Source organism: Schistocerca nitens, chromosome 3 (genome assembly GCF_023898315.1).
Source record: "Schistocerca nitens isolate TAMUIC-IGC-003100 chromosome 3, iqSchNite1.1, whole genome shotgun sequence".
In the NCBI taxonomy this organism is placed as follows: Eukaryota; Metazoa; Arthropoda; class Insecta; order Orthoptera; family Acrididae; genus Schistocerca; species Schistocerca nitens.
Genome location: NC_064616.1, coordinates 602,987,857 through 603,010,519, shown reverse-complemented (window position 1 = coordinate 603,010,519; position 22,663 = coordinate 602,987,857). Strand labels below are relative to the sequence as shown.

The window sequence follows — 22,663 nt, the reverse complement described above, 5'->3', positions numbered from 1 at the left end:
AAGAATGTAACACTGGAATTTGCTTAATTTTTTAGCTCTTCCAGGAGCTCCTCGACAGAATAGAAGGAGTGAGCCATGAGGAAACTCTTCAGTTTAGACTTAAAAGTGTTTGGGCTACTGCTAAGATTTTTGAGTTCTTGTGGTAGCTTATTGAAAATGGATGCAGCAGAATACTGCACTCCTTTCTGCACAAGAGTCAAGGAAGTGCATTCCACATGCAGATTTGATTTCTGCCTAGTATTAACTGAGTGAAAGCTGCTAACTCTTGGGAATAAGCTAATATTGCTAACAACAAACGACATTAAAGAAAATACATACTGTGAGGGCAATGTCAAAATTCCCAGACTATTGAATAGGGGTCGACAAGAGGTTTTCGAACTTACACCATACATAGCTCGAACAGCCCGTTTTTGAGCCAAAAATACCCTTTTTGAATCAGAAGAATTACCCCAAAAAATAATACCATATGACATAAGCGTATGAAAATATGCGAAGTATACTACTTTTCGTGTTGAAATGTCACTTATTTCAGATACTGTTCTAATGGTAAATAAAGCGGCATTTACTTTCTGAACAAGATCCTGAACATGGGCTTTCCACAACAGCTTACTATCTATCCGTACGCCTAGGAACTTGAACTGTTCCGTCTCGCTTATAACATGCCCATTCTGACTGATTAAAATGTCAGTTCTTGTTGAATTGTGAGTTAGAAACTGTAAAAACTGAGTCTTACTGGGATTTAGCATCAAATTATTTTCCACAAGCCACGAACTAATTTCATGAACTACATTATTTGTTACTGTTTCAATATTACACACAAGATCCTTCACTACCAAGGTGGTGTCATCAGCAAACAGAAATATTTTTGAATCACCTGTAATACTAGAAGGCATATCATTTATATAAACAAGAAACAGCAGTGGCCCCAGCACCGACCCCTGGGGAACGCCCCATTTAACAGTGCCCCATTGGGACTGAACATCATTACCACTCTCAATATTGCGGAGGATTACCTTCTGCTTTCTGGTCTTAAAGTAGGAGGCGAACCAATTGTAAGCTACTCCCCTTACTCCATAATGTTCCAACTTCTGCAGTAATATTTTGTGGTCAACACAGTCAAAAGCCTTCGTTAAATCAAAGAAAACACCTAACGTTCGCAACCTTTTATTTAATCCGTCCAAAACCTCACAGAGAAAAGAGACTATAGCATTTTCAGTTGTTAAGCCATTTCTAAAACCAAACTGTACATTTGACAGCAAATTATGTGAATTTAAATGCTGCAGTAACCTTGTATATACAACCCTCTCGATAACTTTAGCAAACACCGATGGCATAGAAATAGGTCTATAATTGTCAACATTATCCCTGTCTCCCTTTTTATAAAGTGGCTTCACTACCGAGTACTGTAATCGGTCAGGAAACCGACCACTCCTAAAGGAAAAGTTACAGATATGGCTAAGTACTGAGCTAACATACGTGGAACAATACTTCAGTATTCTGCTAGATACCCCGTCATATCCATGAGAGTTCTTGGTCTTTAGTGATTTAATTATTAACTCAATCTCCCTCTTGTCAGTATCATGGAGGAGCATTTCAGGTAACAGTCTCGGAACACTTTTTTCTAAGAGCGCTATATGATTCCCTGTTGGGACTAGGTTTCTATTTAGTTCACCTGCTATATTCAGAAAGTGATTATTAAGTACTGTACATATATGCGACTTATCAGTAACACGGACATCCCCACTACGCACTGATTCTATATTCTCGACCTGTCTCTGCAGACCAGCCACTTCCTTTACGACTGACCATATGGTTTTAATTTTATCCTGAGACTTAGCTATTCTATCTGCATACCACATACTTTTTGCCTTCCTAATAACTTTTTTAAGCACCTTACAATACTGTTTGTAATGGGCTGCTGCATTTAGATTTTGACTGTTTCTAACGTTTTGATATAATTGCCACTTTGTTCTACAAGATATTCTTATCCCATTAGTCAGCCACCCAGGCTGCCTGTTTGTGCTAGTACCCTGTTTTGAACGTTCTAATGGAAAGCAACTTTCAAAGAGGACGAGAAAAGTCTTGAGGAAAGCATTATGTTTATCGTCTACTGTATCAGCACTATAAACATCTTACCACTCTTGTTCCTTGATAAGGTTTACAAAAGTCTGTACAGCAACTGGATCAGCTTTCCTAAAAAGTTGGTAACTATATTTAACATGTGTTGCAGCACAAAAATCTTTTAGACTTAAAATTTGTGCATCATGATCTGAAAGGCCATTCACCTTTTTGCTAACAGAATGCCCTTCTAATAATGACGAATGAACAAAAATATTGTCTATGGTTGTTCTACTGTTCCCTTGCACTCTCGTTGGAAAGAATACGGTTTGCATAAGATTAAATGAATTAAGGAGGTCTACCAGCATCCTTTTCCTTGCACAATCACTTATACAATTAATATTGAAGTCACCACATATAACTAACTTTTTGTATTTCCTATAAAGTGAACCAAGAACCTCCTCTAGCTTTAGCAAAAATGTTGTGAAATCGGAGTCTGGGGATCTATAAATAACAACAGTAAGAAGTTTAGCTCCACTAAATTTAACCACACCTGCACAACATTCAAACACCTTTTCAGTGCAGTACTTTGAAACATCAATTGACTCAAATGGGATACCGTTTTTCACATACATGGCTACTCCCCCACACCGCAAAGAGCTCCTAGAAAAGCTGCCAGCCAACCTGTATCCTGGTAAAGGAAGCCTATGAATTATCTCCTTATTTAAGAAGTGTTCAGATATACCAATGATTTCAAAGTCAACATCTATAAGCAGTTCACTAACTTTATCTCTAATACCTTGTATATTTTGATGAAATATACTAATTCCCTCATTAATCGGATACCCAAGCTTTGTAGAAAGTGGTTTCTTTGTTAGATAGACTTCCCTTAAGCAGGAATACCTATCAGCTGACTTCAATCTAAAAAAGGTACAGCTCTAACACCCACAACTACCGGAATTTTCCCATGAGTGATCCCACCACGCCCACCTATGCTGTCACCTATAAGTTTTGCCAACCTCCCCTTCCCATACCTGTTGAGGTGCAGGCCATGTCTAGTGAAACCCGTCCTGCTGATAGACTCCACCGACACCACTGAAATGTGACTCATGCCTTCTGTCATCAGCGCACCCCCAAGTCTCATGTTATTACGCCTGACGGCTGTATTAAGATGAGGCCGATCGTGACGCTGAAACAGTTCCACGAAATGCACATTCGTGTTGCCAGTCTGAGTGGCTATCTTTTCCAGGTCACCATCTATGTCATACTCCCCATCCCTATCAATACTATTACCAGCCCCACCCACAATCACTACCTGATCCTCTTTAGTAAAATCCCTACATAACCCCCCTATGTTAAAAGTCGCCTGAGCCAATCCTGCATTAGGCTTCACAATGCTGGTGACCTGGTACTCACTCCCCAAAACTTCCTGCAACTGCTGGCCTACACCTCTACCATGAGAACTACCTAACAGCAGAACCTTCTTCTTTCTCTTAGACTTTGCAACTGTCCTAGCCACCGTAACTGCTGAGGTCTGCTGCATACTTCCTACATCTACAGCTACTAAATTGTTTTCAGATGATACTGCCATTTATCATGCAGTAATGATCAAAATCAATTGCAAAATCCATTTGACACGATATCTGTATTGGTGCGAAGAGTGGAAATTGACCATAAATAATGAAAATTGTGAGGTCATCCACAGGAGTACATTTTGGGTACACGATAAATCACACAAATCTAAAGGTTGTCAGTTCATCTAAATACCTGGGAAATACAAGTACGAACAAATTAAATTGAAATGACCATATAAATAATGACGTGGGGAAGACAACCTAAGACTGTGTTTTGTTGGCAGAACACCTAGAAGATCTACTAAGTGTCTGCCTGCGCTACACTTCTCCGTTTCCTGCAAGAGTATAGCTGTGAAGAGTGTGGTTCTTACCAAATAGGATTGACGGAGGACATCGAAATAGGAGATAACAGAGTTCGCACGGAAATATTTAAGTCTTCGTTCTTCCCGTGTACTGTTAGAGAGCGGAAAGGTAGAGAAATAGTGTGAAAGTGATTCGGTAGTCCTCCGCCAGGCGCTCTGAACTGCGTTTCGCCTGAGTTGTACACAACCCTCATACCACCAGTGTCTTGCAGGTCCTCTGCTATGTTTCCAGTACAGTCATTTGACTATACATAAATGGTTACTACAAAATGCCTCAAGATATTACTGTCCTATATTCCTATCAATCGAGATGCAAATTAATATCACGATAATGCAGATATCAGAAAACACATTTTTAGAGATGTCATAATCATTAGGCTTGTAAAGTGAAGTTTATTACAGTAAATGAGATTTCAAAAAGGAAATTTGAACTTGAAATCACATTACGAACATTTTTGTACCGGACTGCGACCTGAGACTCCAATCCAGCAACTACTGTTCATCTTAGCTCACCCGGAAGGTAATGTGCAATTAAAAACGGGGTTTCCCATTGAAGATTTTAAAGTTGCTCACCACCACCTAAGCACAGAGTGAGTCGTGTGTGGTATCGTTGGATGTTTCCCTCCGAGACAAGCAAATTGGAATTATAACTTTTTTTCATCCGATGTGTAGTTTTCCCAATGTTTCAATGTTTTCAGTTAAATTGAACAACCCGTATATTTTGCGTCCATGGATCCACATTTCAACACCAGACTTACTTCCCTGCGGAAAATAAACATTAATGGCTATCTCTTGCCACATATACTTAGAGGTATTAACCAACCATAAAACATACTACTCATAATAGTTACAATTATTAGTCTGCAAATGAAACAAATACTGATGTGATGTTATTCAGTACACTTTTCTCTGTCACCGACAAAAATATCTGTAGTTACACTCGTTACACCTTGCATAGATTACAAACAGCTGAGTACCTGTAACACTTTCTTGGGGAACTCCAGATATCGCTTCTATTCTGCTCGATGACTTTCTGTCAGAGCTTTCCGACAAGAAGTCGCGTAACTGAAACGATACGGCATAGGCACACATTAAGATTAAAACCCGCTTGTGAAGAACAGTGTCAAAAGCCTTTTAGAAATCTAAAAATATGGAATCAATGTCGATAGCACTCATTACTTCATGAGAATGAAGAGCTAGCTGTGTTTCTCAAGACCAATATTTTTTGACTCCATGCTGACTGTCTGTCAACAGACCGTTTTTCTCGCGGTAAAACATGTTCGAATACAGTACATGTTCCAAAATCCTATTGCAGATCAACGTCAGTAATATGGATTTGTAATTTTTCAGATTACTCCTACTTCCTTCTTGAGTATTTCTGTTACCTGTGTAACTTTCCAGTCGTTAGGTACGGATCTTTCATCGAACGAGCGGTGTATATGATTGTTAAGCACGGAGCTATTATATCAGCATAGTCTGAAAGGAACGTAACTGGTATAGAATATTGACCGGGAGACTTGCCTTCATTAAGTGATATAAGCTGGTCTGCTGCACGGAGGATATCTACGTCCGAGTTACTCACGTTGGCATCAGTTATTGATTCGAAGCCTGGAATATTTACGTCATCTTCTTTGGCGAAGTAATTTCGGCAAACCGTATTTAGTAACTCCGCTTTAGTGGCACTGTCATCGGTAACATTAGCATCACTTATACACAATGAATGTTTTGATTATTTATTCTCATTACTGGTGTAATTCACAAACAACCAGAATCTCTTTGGATTTCCTACCAGATTTCAAGGCACGGTTGCGAAATTTTATTAAAAGCATCTCGAATAGAGGTTTGCTCTAAATTTCGAGCTTCTGTCAAATTTCGCCAATCTCGTGGATTTTGCTTTCTTTTAAATTGGCCACGCATTTTCGTTGCTTCTGCAACAATGTTCTATTCTGGCTTTTTTTTTGTGTAGCCATCAGAGTCTCGTTTTCTATTGGATATAAACATCTCCATTGCTGTCGACCCTATTTCTTTAAATTTAATCCTTATCTGGTCTACGCTTTCATAGTTACTTCGGAAGGAATGGAGGGTGTCTCTTAGGAAGGCTTCAAGTAAATTTTTATCTGCTTTTTAAGTAAATATATTGTGCGTTTATTTTGAGTGAGTTTGGATACTACGTTGTTCAGTCTCGCTACAACGATCTTCTTGTCGCTAATGCCTGTATCCGTCATAATGTTCCCTATTTGCTCCGGATTATTCGTTGCTAAGAGGCCGAGTATTTTTCCGCAGACATTTACTCTTCGAGTGGGCTCTTGAACTAATTGTTCCAAATAATTTTCGGTGAAAGCATTTAGTACAATTTCAGACAATATTTTTGCCTACCACCGACTTTAAATATTTATTTTCGCCAACATCTGGAGAGTAGATTGAAATCACCATCAAATATGAGTGGGGTATATATTTGGAATGAGACTCAAGTTTTCTTGGAAGGTATAAAATGTAGGCTGGCACTAGCACGAAAAGAAGTTTTGAAAATGGAAATTTTTTGTCATTGAACACGAATGTAAATGTTAGGAAGTCTTTACTGAAGGTATTCGTATGGAGTATAGTCTTGTACAGAAGTTAACCGTGGACGATAAGCAGTTCGGACAAGAAGAGAATAGAAGCTTGTGAAACATGGTGCTACAGAATAACGCTGAAAATTAGATGGGTAGATCGAATAACTAATGAGGAAGTACTGAGTCAAACTCGGAAACAGACAAATTCCTGGGATAACTTGACTGAAACAGGTGATCCGATGATAGCACTCATCTTGAAGCATCTAGGAATCGTCAGTTATACAAATGTTGACACCAAATCTCCGAATCTGCGGAAAAAAATGAATATTTGGGCCAACATTTGTAAAACTCTAATTCCTCTCTCTCAAACCCCACCCTATGAGGAGAGAGGGAGAGTTTTAGTGTTAGCGAATCAAAATTTACGAAGTAAATAAGTATTTTTTATTTATCCGTAACCATTTTCCACGCAAAAATGAGAACATGGATTTTCTTGAATTACAGCGCCAACTACAAAAAATCGAAAGAAATGTTTAATACAAAATGTACGTAGTTTTTTATGTAGAATCTGAGATGCCCCCCCTCGAAAATAACCAATTTTGGATCCTCCACATTTTTTTCGTGCAAAGGTTATTTTTAGAGTTATTCTGCTTTGTCAACTTAAAATTTACACCCTGTATTTACCCAATTCCTATACATATTTAGCGATTGCGAAGACTGCCGGGTTCTCTAGTTTACAATATTTACACGTAGCCAATCTGGCAAAAGCCAATACCTGATGCGCTTACAGTGACTTCCTTTGTTGCATTTACAATTGCTCGTCTAACTGAATACTGGTCTCGGTTCACTGACTGCTCGCTTCTAGTAACTGATGATTGTAAGGCACGAGACGATGGCAGTCTTCTAAAGTTCATCATGGCTTCTGCCCAGGATGTCTGCGTGAATCAACTTATAAAGAAGTGCGGAGGGTACTATTTGCTCCGTTGAGGGTGTGACCATTAGCTGCGACCTATAACTGCGTATGTAATGCCACACGCGAAGATTCCAGAGCCGGCAGAGCGCCCATGGAGCTGCTATACCCGGCTGACGCAGGAGCAGCGCCATGAGAGCATCGTGTGACATCGACGTAATCATTGCCAGTTTTGCAACCCCCAAGTTCACTTCATTCTACATCTACCTAATGGTTATAATTAAACTGACGGTGCTCCGAGTGCTGCAGTGTAGGCTGTATGCATTGCAGGAAGTTGAAACATCGTAAGTAAGTTCACTGATCGGTGCGCTCGTGGAGTATGCTAAAAAAATAATAGTCCAGTTTCTAACACAAGGTGAAAATATGGCGTTGTAAAAAATGAGAATGTGAAATGTTTCCTGTTTTTACGTCAGTATGCTGTTTGTTCCTAGGTAACGTGTGATGATTTCTTTCGTGAAGTGGCTTTTGGCGCAAAGGGTTAATACTGATGAAGGTTTCCGTACGAAACACAATGGCTATTGAGAAGAAAGACCGTGCACTGTTGATAAAGTTGTTTTATGAAATAGGCAACAATAGCAGCGCTGCATTGCGAAAATACAGCCGACAGAATGCGGCTGAGTAGGAAATACAAACCCGTAGCGTTCGGATTAGGGATGGGCTAAATTGCGATTTTCCGATATCAGTGATTTCTGTGAATGGTACTTTCAGTTAACGAATTCACAACTTATATCCCTCCGCTATTCCTGCGACTTTTGATACTCCTGCGATTTACACGATTTTTACGACTTATGCGATTTCTGTGACTTCTGCGATTTCATCTTTTTACGCGATTTCTGCGATTTATCACCGTAGATGTTAGACCGTCATTAATTGCAAGTAAGAAGTGAGCTGTGTCAGTGCAACCGAGAAATATGTTCTCGCCTGCATAGGCTATTATTTGTCAGGGCCTAATGTAGCGTTTTAGTAACTCAACTGACAAAAAGTTAAGTGAATTGGTATTATTAACATTTCCAACGATTCTTCCTCGTTTGTTACATGATATACGAAATACACGGTTGCCCACATACAAAATTTCATCACAACGAAACAGTCAGTATTAAGTATGTTTTGCCTATGTTCTTCCTCTGGCTTTAGTATTATATTTGACGGAACAAGTGTGAAAATATTGATAGTGTGATGTTGAGAATCATAAAACAAATTGCCACACAGTACCATAAGAGTTGATGTTTAGAATACGGATTCTAACCACGATGTTACGTTCACAAGTATCTGAACCACATTGACAGTCACTAGATGCAGTGACAATTCAAAATATCAGTGACAGCAAACTGGGGAAGTTGCCACAGCGTCTTTATACCGACTTCGTCAGAAGTAAGGTTAGTTCCTAAGTTTGTGAATGAACGTAGGGACATCATTTAACGCAAATCGTGAAACCTCCCCCCCCCCCCTTTCTCTCAACTGCTTTCATTACCAGAATTATATTGCTAGTAATTAGTAGCAGAATAAAAGTTTAATAATCCTCTTGATTTTCCATACGCATGGTACTCCTAAAATTACCTTTGCATCTCACAATTTTGTCCCACCAAGAACGACGTGTGAAGCCTCTCTGCAGGAATGTTGTGGATACAAATATGGTCCGTAACCGGTAAGCTCTTATTTTCATCTACACCTACACCTACATGAATTACACTGCAATGCACAATTAAGTACGTGGCATTAGGTTGATCGAACCGCCTTTAAGGCACTTCTCTATCGTTCCATTCTCGAAGAGCGCCCGGAAAAAACGAACATTCAGATCTTTTGCGTGCGAGCTCTAATGTCTCTAATTTCTCCCTGTGTATGTGGGCGTCGACAAAATATTTTTACAATCTGAGGAGAAAGTTGGTGACTGAATTTTCATGAGGTCCTGCTGCAGCTGAAAACACCTTTGCCTTAATGACTGCCACAAAAATTTGTGGATCATATCGGTGGCACTCTCTCCTGTGTTCCGCGATAGTACAAAACGAGGTGCCCTTCTTTGAACTTCTTCGATGTCCTCCGTCAGTCCTATCTCATGCGGATCCCACATCGCACAGCAATACTCCAGAAGTGGCCGGACAAGAGCAGTGTAAGCAGTCTCTTTAGGAGACCTGTTACATTTTCTATGTGTTCTGCAAATAAATCGCAGTCTTTTGTTTGCTTGGTAATTGTAATCTCTACGTATTTAGTTGAGTTTACAGCCTTTAGATTTGTATAATTTACCACGCAAGTGAAATTTAGCGGATTCTTTTTAGTACTCATGTGGATGACTTCACACTTTTCATGGTTTACAGACAAGTGCCACTTTTTGCACCATAGAGGTATCTTGTCTAAATAATTTTGCAATTCATTTTGATCCTCTGATCCTTTACATGACGATGAATGATAGCATAGTCTGCAAAAAAACCTAAGAGGGCTGCTCAGAGTGTCTCCTAAATCGTATATGTAAATTAGGAAAACACAGAGCCTTCAACACCTCCTTAGGGAACTCCAAATATTCCTTCTGATTTAATCGATGACTCCCCGTTACTTATTACGATCTGTGACCTTTCTGACAGGAAATCACGAATCCAGTCATCGCTTGTGAGGAACGGTGACAAAAGTCTTCCGAAATCTAAAAATATGAAACCAATTTGACGTCCCCTGGCGGTAGCACTCATTACTTCTTGAGAATAAAGAGCTACTTGTGTTTCACAAGAACGATGTTTTCTCAATCCGTGTTGGCTATTTGTCAATAAATCGTTTTCTTCCATGTGATTCATAAAGTTAGAGCACAATATATGTCCCAAAATGCTACTTCAAATCGAAGTTAGGGGTGTGGTTCCGTAATTTCGCGGATTACTGCTATTTCCTTTCTTGGGTACTGGTGTGACATGTGCAACTTCCCAGTCTTTGGGTACGAATCTTTTCTACATACGAGCGGTTGTATATGATTCACTAAAATTTGGAACTGTATCGAACTTATCCCTGAAGTCAAGAAACGCAGTATCAACTGTGGCGGCGCACTTACATCCCGTCATCACGACCGCAACCGTTCGCATTCGGCGCCGCCCGCGAGAAAGCAATGTGGGGGCGCCACCGCCACCGCCGGACGAGTGCTACCGCCCGCACGCCGACAACGCGGCCTCGCCCTTGTGCATCAGCCGCGGTGGGTGAAGGTTCAGGTCACAGATTTTGACCGTTACGTGTTACTTCTGGTCGAATATTGCATGTGCTCGGACTCGGCCTGGGCTTATAAAGAACTGTAGATGCTGCATCAACGTTTCCAACGTTGTCTACGGCGCTCTGGATCTCACGGACGAATAGTGCGCGCTTAGTTTTTCAAGATCACTGTCTGCAGAATCCACGTTGATATTTATAGAGAAGATTTTTGTTTTCTAAAAGCATCATAATGAGTGAGCATAGAACATATCTCTGAATTCATTGCTGTCACTCTTTCTAAATGTTGCAGTTTTCATAAAAAAAAAAGCTACAATGAGGGAATGAGCCGGCCGGGGTGGCCGAGCGGTTCTAGGCACTACAGTCTCGAACCACGCGACCACTACGGTCGCAGTTTAGAATCCCGCCTCGGGCATGGATGTGTGTGATGTCCTTAGGTTAGTTAGGTTTAAGTAGTTCTAAGTTCTAGGGGACTGATGACCTCAGACGTTAAGTCCCATAGTGCTCAGAGCCATTTGAACCATTTTTGAAGGGAATGAGGGGTAATTAAATGTGGACGTAGATAAAAGAAAATATGCATACTTCATTACTGTTATTATTTGCGTGCCTGCTGCCAAGTATAGATTCTGTAGTATATGAGTGTATTAACTTATTGTGTTTGTAGATGTGTGATCAAACCCATTTCTCTTTCTCTTCCACAGAAGCTGAGGTTCCATTGGACTCCAACTCTCAACACAATTTACGAGTCTGTGGTAAGTTACTCAATAGTAACTCTAGAAAGACACCTTTGTATGGCCGAGCCGTTCTAGGCGCTTCAGTCCGGAACCACGCTACTGCTATGGTCGCAGGTTCGAATCCTGCCTCGGGCATGGATGTGTGTGACGTCCTAGGTTAGTTAGGTTTAAGTTGTTTTAAGTCTAGGGGACTGATGACCTCAGATGTTAAGTCCCATAGTGCTCAGAGCCATTTGATACATTTTGAATACCTTTGTAAAAAATCACAAATGCTCTTCATCTAACGGTATTTTTCCATAAATTTTCACCTAGTTTGCCTATAGACACAGACAGCTTTGTAAATGCAACGTTAAGAAATACTTATTTCCTGATTAAATGTTCCACTCTGCAGCTTATTGGTTTGAAACTTATTGACATATTAAAACTATGAACCAGGGGTCTAATTCTTACGAAGTGAGCTATCTAGATACGACAGATACAGTTACTTCCTCATACAGTAAACCCCCTTATTTACGAGGGACATTCCGAAAGTAAGTTTCGTCAATGCTTTCCACGCGGAAACCTTATTGTCAAAAACAAATACACTATGGCCTCTTGAACTGTACGCCTTGCACTATTTTTCGTCATAGCCCCCACCGACCAGGCAACATGTTTCCAGTCATGTACAGTCCAATGTCGGTGTTGACGGGCCCAGGCGAGGCGTAAAGCTTTGTGTCATGCAAGCGGATTGAAGAAAGCACTATGGTAAGCTTGGTGCCCTGCGATGCAAGAAATCGTCGCACAGCCTGGTCCACCTCAGCATTGGTTTCGAAGTGACTTCCCGAGAGTGAGACTTTCAGTGCAAGGAACACGTAAAGGTCCTTCTCTGAATATGCAACACCAGCAACTAACCATTTGACTAGACATGACCTCTTCACTATACGCGGTCTGTAGGCGTTCACGGATGACGGACACACTAGACCCACGGGCCCATTCATACTGGATAACAGCACACACTTCCACTGGTAAGTACGCTGTCAGTACATTTTTGTCTGCTATCGTGATGCGTACACTCTTGATGACTGCACAGCACAAAGCTTTACGCCTCGCCTGGGCCCGTCAACACCGACATTGGACTGCTGATGATTAGAAACATATTACCTGGTCGGACGAGTCTCGTTTCAAACTGTATAGAGCGGATGGGCGTGTAAGGGTATGGGGACAACCCCATGAATCCATGGACCCTGCATGTCAGTAGAGGACTGTTCACGATGGTGGAGGCTCTGTAATGGTGTGCGGCGTGTGCAGTTGGAGTGATATGGGACTCCAGATACGTCTAGATACGACTGTGTCAGGTGACACGTACATAAGCATCCTGTCTGATCACCTGCATCCATTCATGTCCATTGCGCATTCCGATACACTTGGGCAATTCCATCAAGACAACGCGACATCCCACACGTTCATAATTGCTACAGAGTGTCTCCAGCAACACTCTTCTGAGTTTAAACACTTCCGCTAGCCACCAAATTACCCAGACATGAATATTATTAAGCATATCTGGGATGCCTTGGAAGCGCTGTTCAGAAGAGATCTCCACCCCTTCGTACTTTTACGGATTTATGGACGGCCCTGCAGGATTCATGGTGTCAATTCCCTCCAGTACTGCTTCAGACATTAGTCAAGTTCATGTTATGTCGTGTTGTGGCACTTCTGTGTGCTCACAGGGACACTACACAATATAAAGCAGATGTACCAATTCCTTTGGCTCTTCAGTGTATTAGTACGGGAGACTATATTAATTTATGTTCTGAAATTATAAACACAGTTTATTTCTCAGCTTGTAGCTGACACCAGTTTGATCCTGCAAGAACTACGAATCAAGACCCAAGCAAATTAAAGACATTAGCTGCCAGTGGCCATTGATTTATATCGATGGTAAAGTTAAAATTTGTGACAGACTGTGTATCGAACCTGGGTATCCTGCTTACAAGGCAGATGTGCTGACTACTATGGCATCCGGACACAGTGGTCACCATAACCTCACGGACTACCATAGCATGCCTCCTGTCAGACTCAAATTCTCAACTTATACCACACATTACTCATGTAGTGAGCCTGCTCATTAGCCTCATTAGTCATGGCATCTCGCCGGTTTCCGTAAGAGTTCGAGCTTACTGTGGACCTGCACTGAAGGGATCATTGGTCATCATCGCCATAATTATATACGGGCTGTCTGTTCTTTCAGACATGTTGCGGAGGGGTAATATGTTTGCCCACAACACTTGAAATTGCAGCAGGGGTCATCTCTCAACTCCCTTTATGTCAATGTATTGCTTACCCCCATATTCTCATCATTCACGAATCTTCCAGTCTTTGATACATGGGTTTTCCATCTACAAAATTTTGAAGAGTTAGGCTGCCTCTAGATATCCCCAGCCAAGTCACACACTGCTGCTAATTCTCTCGAAATACCGTCACATTACAACAGTACTGGCTAGTTAGTAGGCTGTCTATCAATCTACCCATCATTCATTATGTAGAGAGCTATCACAATGAGAAAAAATAGCGCACTAACGTACAGGAAAAAATTCACCACCATAGGCATGCTTATGTCTGGATATTTTACGATTGGTACTGGTTCCCGTGATTTGTAGTAAATGGCGTAATAGAACACTAGCAGAACTCTTTGACTATTTTAGGTTCAATAGTTGCATTTATTTATTCTTAGCTCTAGCTCTCACCAATCGTCAGTCCTCTGCAAATCGATACAGCCTACTGGTGACGTACCCCAGTCATAGACACGAGCCTACATCTACATACATATTTTGCAAACAGCTGAAAAGTGCACAGTGTGGACTATGTCGTAGCGGTATTATGGATTTTTTCATTCTTATTCCACGCATATGCGTAATTATCGAGTAAAAGTGAAGGTCTGTATGCCTCTGTACATACCATAATCTCACCTATGACCGCTACCCCATATATAGGTTTTCTATTGGGAAAAAAAACCTTGCTGCTACACCTTTAGTATACGAGGACTGCACCAAGAAAGTCTGATACATATCACCTGCAATTCATCGATACCGATTGAGTGTCTATAAGTATGTCCCTGTATGTGCCGTAATCTCCTTTATCGCATTCCTATTATCCCTACGCTAGATATACGAATGGTTCAAATGGCTCTAAGAAACATGGGACTTAACATCTGAGGTCATCAGTCCCCTAGACTGAGAACTACTTCAACCTAACTAACCTGAGGAAAGCACACACATCCATGCCCTAGGCAGGATTCGAACCTGCGACCGTAGCAGCAGCGCGGTTCCGGACTGAAGCGCCTAGAACCGCTCGGCTACAACGGCCTGCCTAGATATACGATTTCATGATAGAGTCTGAATCTTCGTTGAAAGCACAGCGTTTTGCGAGGAATACATATTCTTTTTCTCATATGAGATATAGCAACAGATTGTTAATCAAAGAGTGTCACAGAGTTTCCAACACGTACACTATCCATTGAATTATTTACATTGGTGCAACTGCTTCGCACAACCACACATGATTCAGAGTACTGTGAGAGTGGGGAGAGATTTAGGATTTGATCACAGCCTTGTTCATTTTTGCTTCCCCCCTTCCAAACGTGTTATTCGAGAGTGGGCTGATCCTAATATCGTATTCCGGTTAGAGCAGTGGGCAGTGCGTATACGTGTAGGTGGAGTGGTACTTGTTTGATTTTAAATTTCTTATAAACACACCCACCAGTGCTTTATGTTGGTCCGAGTTGTAACGTTAGCTACGAGAGATGCGGACGGAGTTTGCGGCTGCTCACTTGCCACACATAAGTCGACTAGTGACCTCTTAGTGTTTGGGTTACTTCCCCTAAGATTCTGAGCCTGACATATGCACTTTTCTTCAGCTCTCTCCAGATGCTTACTGCTAGGCATTTTACTGCAGTTAATGCTTCCGATGACACTGCACGGGATTTTTAGTCCTTTTAATTTCCAACAGATTTAGCTGCGTTCAGGTCAACTACTAGCCTCATCACAGGTCATCTCGTCTCCTCGTAGACAAATCCATCAACTGTGAACACCCTACATCTAAAACAAATACGCCGCAAGCTGCTGTACAGTGCATGGAAGTGGATACATCTCTCACCAGTATTATCGGTTATCCTTCCATCCCAATCTCATGCATTGATTGAGTAAAAAATAATGGCCTATATACCTCCATTTATACCCTAATTCACACTTAGATTTCTGCCATAAACACGACATCTTTCCCAGACTTTTTTTTCGTAACATATTCAGCTGGACTGTGCCAACACAACGATCATAGCAGCATCTACACGATGCTATTGCTTTGCAGATCAGCTACGTAACCCAAACAGATGTGGTCTCACATGGTTGATAGGCAGTGACTTTGTAGTAGTGAACTGTCCAATCAATGTTACTTTCACCAGTACGTATCGTTTAACCACAAACGAGTCTATTTGTATTAATGTCAGGATAGTTGTTGACAATGACTTAAACGTTATAGTATAATTTGAGACTGTGTGGTGAAATTTGAAGGTAGGACTTGTTCAAATTGAGTGGGAGAAGCTGTGCGGCAAACTGGCATGTTTCGAGGGATAGTTGATTGCTAAGTACGCCACACTCTGTCTTGGCATTCCTGTCTTCACAACAGCAGTTTTAGTGCACCATTACTCGTTGTGTTCGGTGTTGCTACGTTAAAATTAGCAGATTAACAGTCGTCACAGACGTATTTCTAACGCATGAAAGTGTCGTGAACACACGTGGTCTGCAGGAAGAGGTATGTACTGCAGTGGATCGAGAGTATATCTGTGGTATTGTCTTACTTAAGATTGTCGCAGCATTAAGATGGACATATGATGTTCGTGATTTCGGTTACTCACTCATTCTAAGATCAACAAAACTTCAGTGCAAGATGGTATTCTACTCCAAAAGGTATACAGAGCACACAAAAAATTATTTGCAAAATACTATCGCATAGTTTCAAAAATCTACCTGTCATATTTAAGTGTGTGGCACTGCCAGGCATCATTAATCAATGTTCCATTAAAACTACAGTCTTCCGCACCATGTACATGCATATACAACTCCGTAGTCAGTTATCCATTCACTCCCACAGTCTTCTGTGGCGTATAGACTCCCTTCTGAATTCGAAATGTAATTTGCTTAGGAAAACAACACCCATTTTTCCAGCGGAGGAATGGAAACAGATGTGCGTAATATTTTTTCCGGACTTCTATCAGGGTTATTTATGTACAGTGCTGCTGCATAAGGTACTCTATGTCATTATTAACAAATGTTCTGTTAAAACAGTCCATTTCCATAGTTATAAGACTGATCTTAAAACCCAGGTTCCTTCTGGCGGAGGAATATGTGGGCGTTTCTTGGCGACATTAGGTAGTAGTACATTTCCATTCTGTTAAAAAAAATCTGGCGTTTTATCCGCAACCATAAGCTAGTAGTCACCTATAGGGGGGCATTGCAATAGCATAGGCTTAAAGTCCATTTCAGCGTCAGGCAGTTCTGCTCTGTATGGATTTGTTATATTCCTGCAACATTCATACCAGCTTATCTTAATATGCCTCCAGCTTCTGGCTGTGGAAAACAGTACAATATCCCTTAGAGTGCATAGATTTCAACCCTATAAAATTATTTAAATGTAACATCATCCTTCCGTCCAACATATAGTGCATACCTTAAGAAATCAAGCACGTTCCACCACCAGTTACGATTATATCTGCTGTGTAATTCTTTTTACTAAAGTAATAGTCCGCAGCTCGTGGTCGTGCGGTAGCGTTCTCGCTTCCCACGCCCGGGTTCCCGGGTTCGATTCCCGGCGGGGTCAGGGATTATCTCTGCCTCGTGATGACTGGGTGTTGTGTGCTGTCCTTAGCCCGCATCTCGTGGTCGTGCGGTAGCGTTCTCGCTTCCCACGCCCGGGTTCCCGGGTTCGATTCCCGGCGGGGTCAGGGATTTTCTCTGCCTCGTGATGGCTGGGTGTTGTGTGCTGTCCTTAGGTTAGTTAGGTTTAAGTAGTTCTAAGTTCTAGGGGACTGATGACCATAGATGTTAAGTCCCATAGTGCTCAGAGCCATTTGAACCATTTTTTTTGTGCTGTCCTTAGGTTAGTTAGGTTTAAGTAGTTCTAAGTTCTAGGGGACTGATGACCATAGATGTTAAGTCCCATAGTGCTCAGAGCCATTTGAACCATTTGAACTAAAGTAATAAGACACATGGCCGTAGGTAGCACTCAGAGTTTCTTTTTTCTCTTGCAATACATGCCAATACAAAATCTAGTTGCCACTTGTACATGTTGCAAACCAGTTGTTAGCGGATGATATGGAACTGTGTAGCACAGTTCTTAACAAAAGCTCTCTGCTGGGGGACGAAATGATGCATTTTAACCTAACGGAACACTGCATTCGTTGACGGAACCGCGGTATCCTCTGTCAATTTCATGTTCCGACACTCAAAAATCACGATTCTTGAACGCAGGTCACGAGCAGTAAAGATCATAGACTAACCATATTAAGGACAGACCTAAGAGCGATCGATGTAGGATAAAACAAGAAATGAATGCATTTTAATGATAATGTTTCTTCTTCACAATGTGTTTTAACAATATAGAAAAATAGACAATAAATTCACACAGCACACGAGGAAAGGGAAGCCCGACATTCAACGCAAGCAGCAATATGTCTGCAGGGAAAGAATAGTAGTCACATTTCTTCCTGGAAGCAGATTTTACTCAGGCGAGCATTGTCAGAAGCTCTCACAGTCACACGGTGTTGGGATGCCGTTTTCAGAAGATTTGATTGGGGTTTAATATTAGCTATCGCTTCAGGCAAGTACCGGGATGGTTTTTTTGAAAGGGCTCGGCCGACTTCCTTCCCCATCCTTCCCTAATTCGATGGACCGATGACCTCGCTGTTTGGTCATCTCCCCCAATCCAACCAACCAACAACAACCAATATTAACTGCATCCTTTGCAGTGATTCTTGCATCTATATTCTGACAAATATTATCCACAAAATCCTTAGCCTTCTCAAGAAGCACAAATAAGTACCTGGAAATCCACACGGCATCTACAGCCCATGGACTGTAAGTTTGATCCCAATATTTAAACCTTCCTCCACAATTGAAACACCCGGTTTCATCTCCGTCGCCGGTATGAAACAACCCAGTTTCACTTAGTTTGTCAGGATGGTGCTTAACAGCCAAAGCCCAACATTTGAAAGATGACAGCCACACATCGTATGTTCTATATTTAGGGTGAGCTAACCTAATCTTCCACGCACCACATTTTGAACTGCATAGTGATGATGATTCAGGGGGTGAATGTGGGAATATCTCCATTCTGCATAGGTTACAAGTATCATACAAAAGAAACAGTCAGACATACCACAAACACAGACTTTCACAGATATACCTCCCCAACACCCTCAGACATCCACTACGTTACAGAGCGAACTGCTTTCATAGGTCAATGGCAGTTCGATGTAGATCCCTCAGAGCGGTTGATGGGTCACGTCGTCCATAAACAGCCCTTTCCAATCTATCCCAGGCACCACCAGCGGCGTACGTCGGTCCCACATAATGCCACCTCAAAACAGCAGGGAACCTCCACCTTGCTGCACTCGCTAAACAGTGTGTCCAAGGCGTTCAGCCGGCCGTTGTGACCGAGCGGTTCTAGGCGCTTCAGTCCGGAACAGCGCTGCTGCTACGGTCGCAGGTTCGAATCCTGCCTCGGGCATGAATGTGTGTGATGTCCTTAGCTTAGTTAGGTTTAAGTAGTTCTAAGTCTAGGGGACAGATGACTTCAGATGTTAAGTCCCATAGCGCTTAGAGCCATTTGAACTATTTAAGGCGTTCAGCCTGACCGGGTTGTCTCCAGGCACGTCTCCGACGATTGTCTGGTTGAAGGCGTATGCGACACTCATCGGTGAAGAGAACGTGATGCCATTCCTGAGAGGTCCATTCGGCATGTTGTTGTACCCATCTGCGCTGCGCTGGTTGGCTCTGAGCACTATGGGACTTAACATCTATGGTCATCAGTCCCCTAGAACTTAGAACTACTTAAACCTAACTAACCTAAGGACATCACACACATCCATGCCCGAGGCAGGACTCGAACCTGCGACCGTAGCGGTCGCGCAGTTCCAGACTGTAGCGCCTAGAACCGCTCGGCTACCCCGACCGGCTGCGCTGCGCTGCATGGTGTCGTGGTTGCAAAGGTGGACCTCGCTATGGATGTCGGGTGTGAAGTTGCACATCATGCAGCCTATTGCGCACAGTTTGAGTCGTAACACGACGTCGTGTGGCTGCACGAACAGCATTATTCAACATGGTGGCGTTGCTGTCAGGGTTCCTCCGAGCCATAATCCCTAGGTAGTGGTCATCCACTGAAGTAGTAGCCCTTGGGCGGCCTGAGCGAGGCATGTCATCGACAATTCCTGTCTCTCTGTAACTCCTCCATGTCCGAACAACATCGTTTTGGTTCACTCCGAGACGCCTGAACAATTCCCTTGACGCGATCGAACCGTGGTATTGACTGTCTAGGCATGGTTGAACTACAAACAACACGAGCCTTGTGCCTCCTTCCTGGTGGAATGACTGGAACTGATCGGCTGTCGGACCCCCTCCGTCTAATAGGGGCTGCTCATGCATGGTTGTTTACATTTTTGGGCAGGTTTAGTGACATCCCTGAACAGTCAGAGGGACTGTGTCTGTGATACAATATCCACAGTCAAAGTCTATCTTCAGTTCTGGGAACCGGGTTGATGCAAAACTTTTTTTGATGTGTGTATATGACGTACTCTAAACATGTAATATGCCGACACTTCTGCTCACGTGGTTATGACATCACTTCTCACCCTGTATTCTAGATTTCCTTGTAAATTGAGTACAACTGTAAACAACTAGCGCAATTGCGCTATTTTTCTGTATGTGTGTGTATCGATTTCTCAAGCCCCCACACCCCCACCCGACACTACCACGGACCTAACGCTGGTGAATCGTCCTTCAGACACCGCCCCTTGTTCCAGAAAGAAATGGGAGTACTCTTCTTTCCCTGCAGACATACTGCTGCTTGCGTTATATGTGGACCTACCCTTTCCTTGTGTGATTTGTGCCACAGACCTGTTTTAGCTACAATGAGAGCAGTTTTGACGAAAGCAACAGTGTTGTACGAAGTACTATCACTTTATAATACATTTTTATACATTATTAATATATATTTTGAAGAAAACAGCATTACCAGTAAAATGCATTCATTTCTTGATTTTTCCTATTTCAGTCACTCTTAGGTCTGCTCTTAACATGACAACTATGATTACAGTGAGATATTAACGCCTCCTGACCTGCGTTGAAGAATTGTGATTTTTTTAGAGTCGAAACATTGACAGAGAATACCACAAATCCGTCAACGTATGCAGTCTTCCATGGAGTTAAAAAGCACCATTTAGTCCTCCAAAAGAGTGCTTTTGTTAGATCTGTGCTAAAGAGTTCCTTCAGTTCCTTCCATATGGTCCGCTAACATGAGCTTTGCTACATGTACACCCCACAAGGCTAGAGAATTATACAGCAGATGTAATCGGAATTGGCGGTAGAAGGTACTTGGTTTCATAATGTACGCATTATATGTTGGACGGAAGGATGATGTAATGTATCATTACTGTAACAGGGGGAATTCTATGCACTCTAGAGAGAGTGCACCAGCAGAGACAGTCAGAAGCAGGAGGTATATTAAGAGAAATTTGTGTGCATACTGCAGGAATGTACTAAATACATCTAGAGCAGAACTGGTTGACGTTGAAAAGGACCATCGGCCTGTACTACTGTAATGACATCCAATACTTGACGACCAGTTTATGGATTCGGATAAAATGCGAAGTTTTTTCTTTCTGGCAGAAACGTTTACATCTTCCTCCAGTAAAATGAAACTGGTTTTTAAGTTCTGATTTATAACTAGGGAAATTGAGTGTTTGAGTTCGAATCTGTCTAAATGCTAACAATACCGAACTACATTTCAAAAATCAGTATGGGATGTATATGGTGCGGAAGACTGTAGTTTTAATGGAACATTTCTTAATGATGGCTGGAAGTACCTTACACGGAACCACTGTACATAAATAGCCCTGACCGACATTCAGAAATTATGTTACAGTCATCTGATTCCATTGCTCCACTGGAAGAATGAATATTGTGTACATGAACAAATTATATTTCGAAATCAGGAGGGAGAACAAGACTGTGGGAGAGAGTGGATAACTGACTATTCCATAATTAGCAGCCGGCCAGGGTGGCCGAGCGGTTCTAGATGCTACAGTCTGGAACCGCGCGACCGCTACGGTCGCAGGTTCGAATCCTGCCTCGGGCATGGATGTGTGTGATGTCCTTAGGTTAGTTAGGTTTAAGTAGTTCTAAGTTTTAGGGGACTGATGACTTTAGAAGATAAGTCCCATAGTGCTGAGCCATTTGAACCATAATTAGCAAATAAAATTTCAGAAATCAGTATGGGGTGTATATTACGCATGAACATGGTGTAGACGACTGAAATTTTAATGGAACATTGGTTAATGGTGAGAGGTAGTACCAAACTCTCTCTCTCTCTCTCTCTCTCTCTCTCTCTCTCTCTCTCTCACACACACACACACACACACACACACACACAGACAACACCACAGGTCTACTCTTGCTCCACTGCAGCACAAACCGCTTCCTGTAAACCACGTATATTCACGATACTTTGATACGTTTGAAATACACTCTATGATGACTCTCGAGCTGTTAATTTTAAAGAATCAGCACCACACACAATGAGCATTGATGCACTAAGACCGCCGTTGATGAAGACAGGAATGCCCAGACAGATTGTGGCGTACTTAGCCATCAACTACCCCTCGAAATATGTCAGTTTACCATACAGCTTCTCCCACTATATTTGAACGACTCCTACCTTTGTACTTCACCATACATTCTCAGTTTCCACTATAACGTTGAGGCCAACGTCAGCTGCTATCTTGGCATTAGCACACATAAACCTGTTTGTGTTCAAATGATACGTACTGGTGAAAGTAACATTGTTTCGACAGCTTACTACTACATAGTCACTGTCTATCAACCATGTGAGATCACATCTGTTTGTGTAACGTAGCTGATCTGCAAATCAAAAGCATCAAGTGAATGTTCCTAGGATCGTATGTGTTGGCACACTCCATCTGAATATGTTACGA

The 22,663-nt window shown here is 42.0% G+C and overlaps 1 protein-coding gene across 1 annotated transcript in view; it reads left to right on the top strand.

Moving 5' to 3' along the window:
- LOC126249676 (uncharacterized) overlaps nucleotides 1–22,663 on the top strand; it is a 169,994-nt gene that overhangs the window by 62,040 nt on the left and 85,291 nt on the right. The window contains exon 4 of the mRNA XM_049951355.1: nucleotides 11,392–11,442. Within this exon, the coding sequence (XP_049807312.1) occupies nucleotides 11,392–11,442 (51 nt within the window). The remainder of the gene's footprint in view (nucleotides 1–11,391; nucleotides 11,443–22,663) is intronic.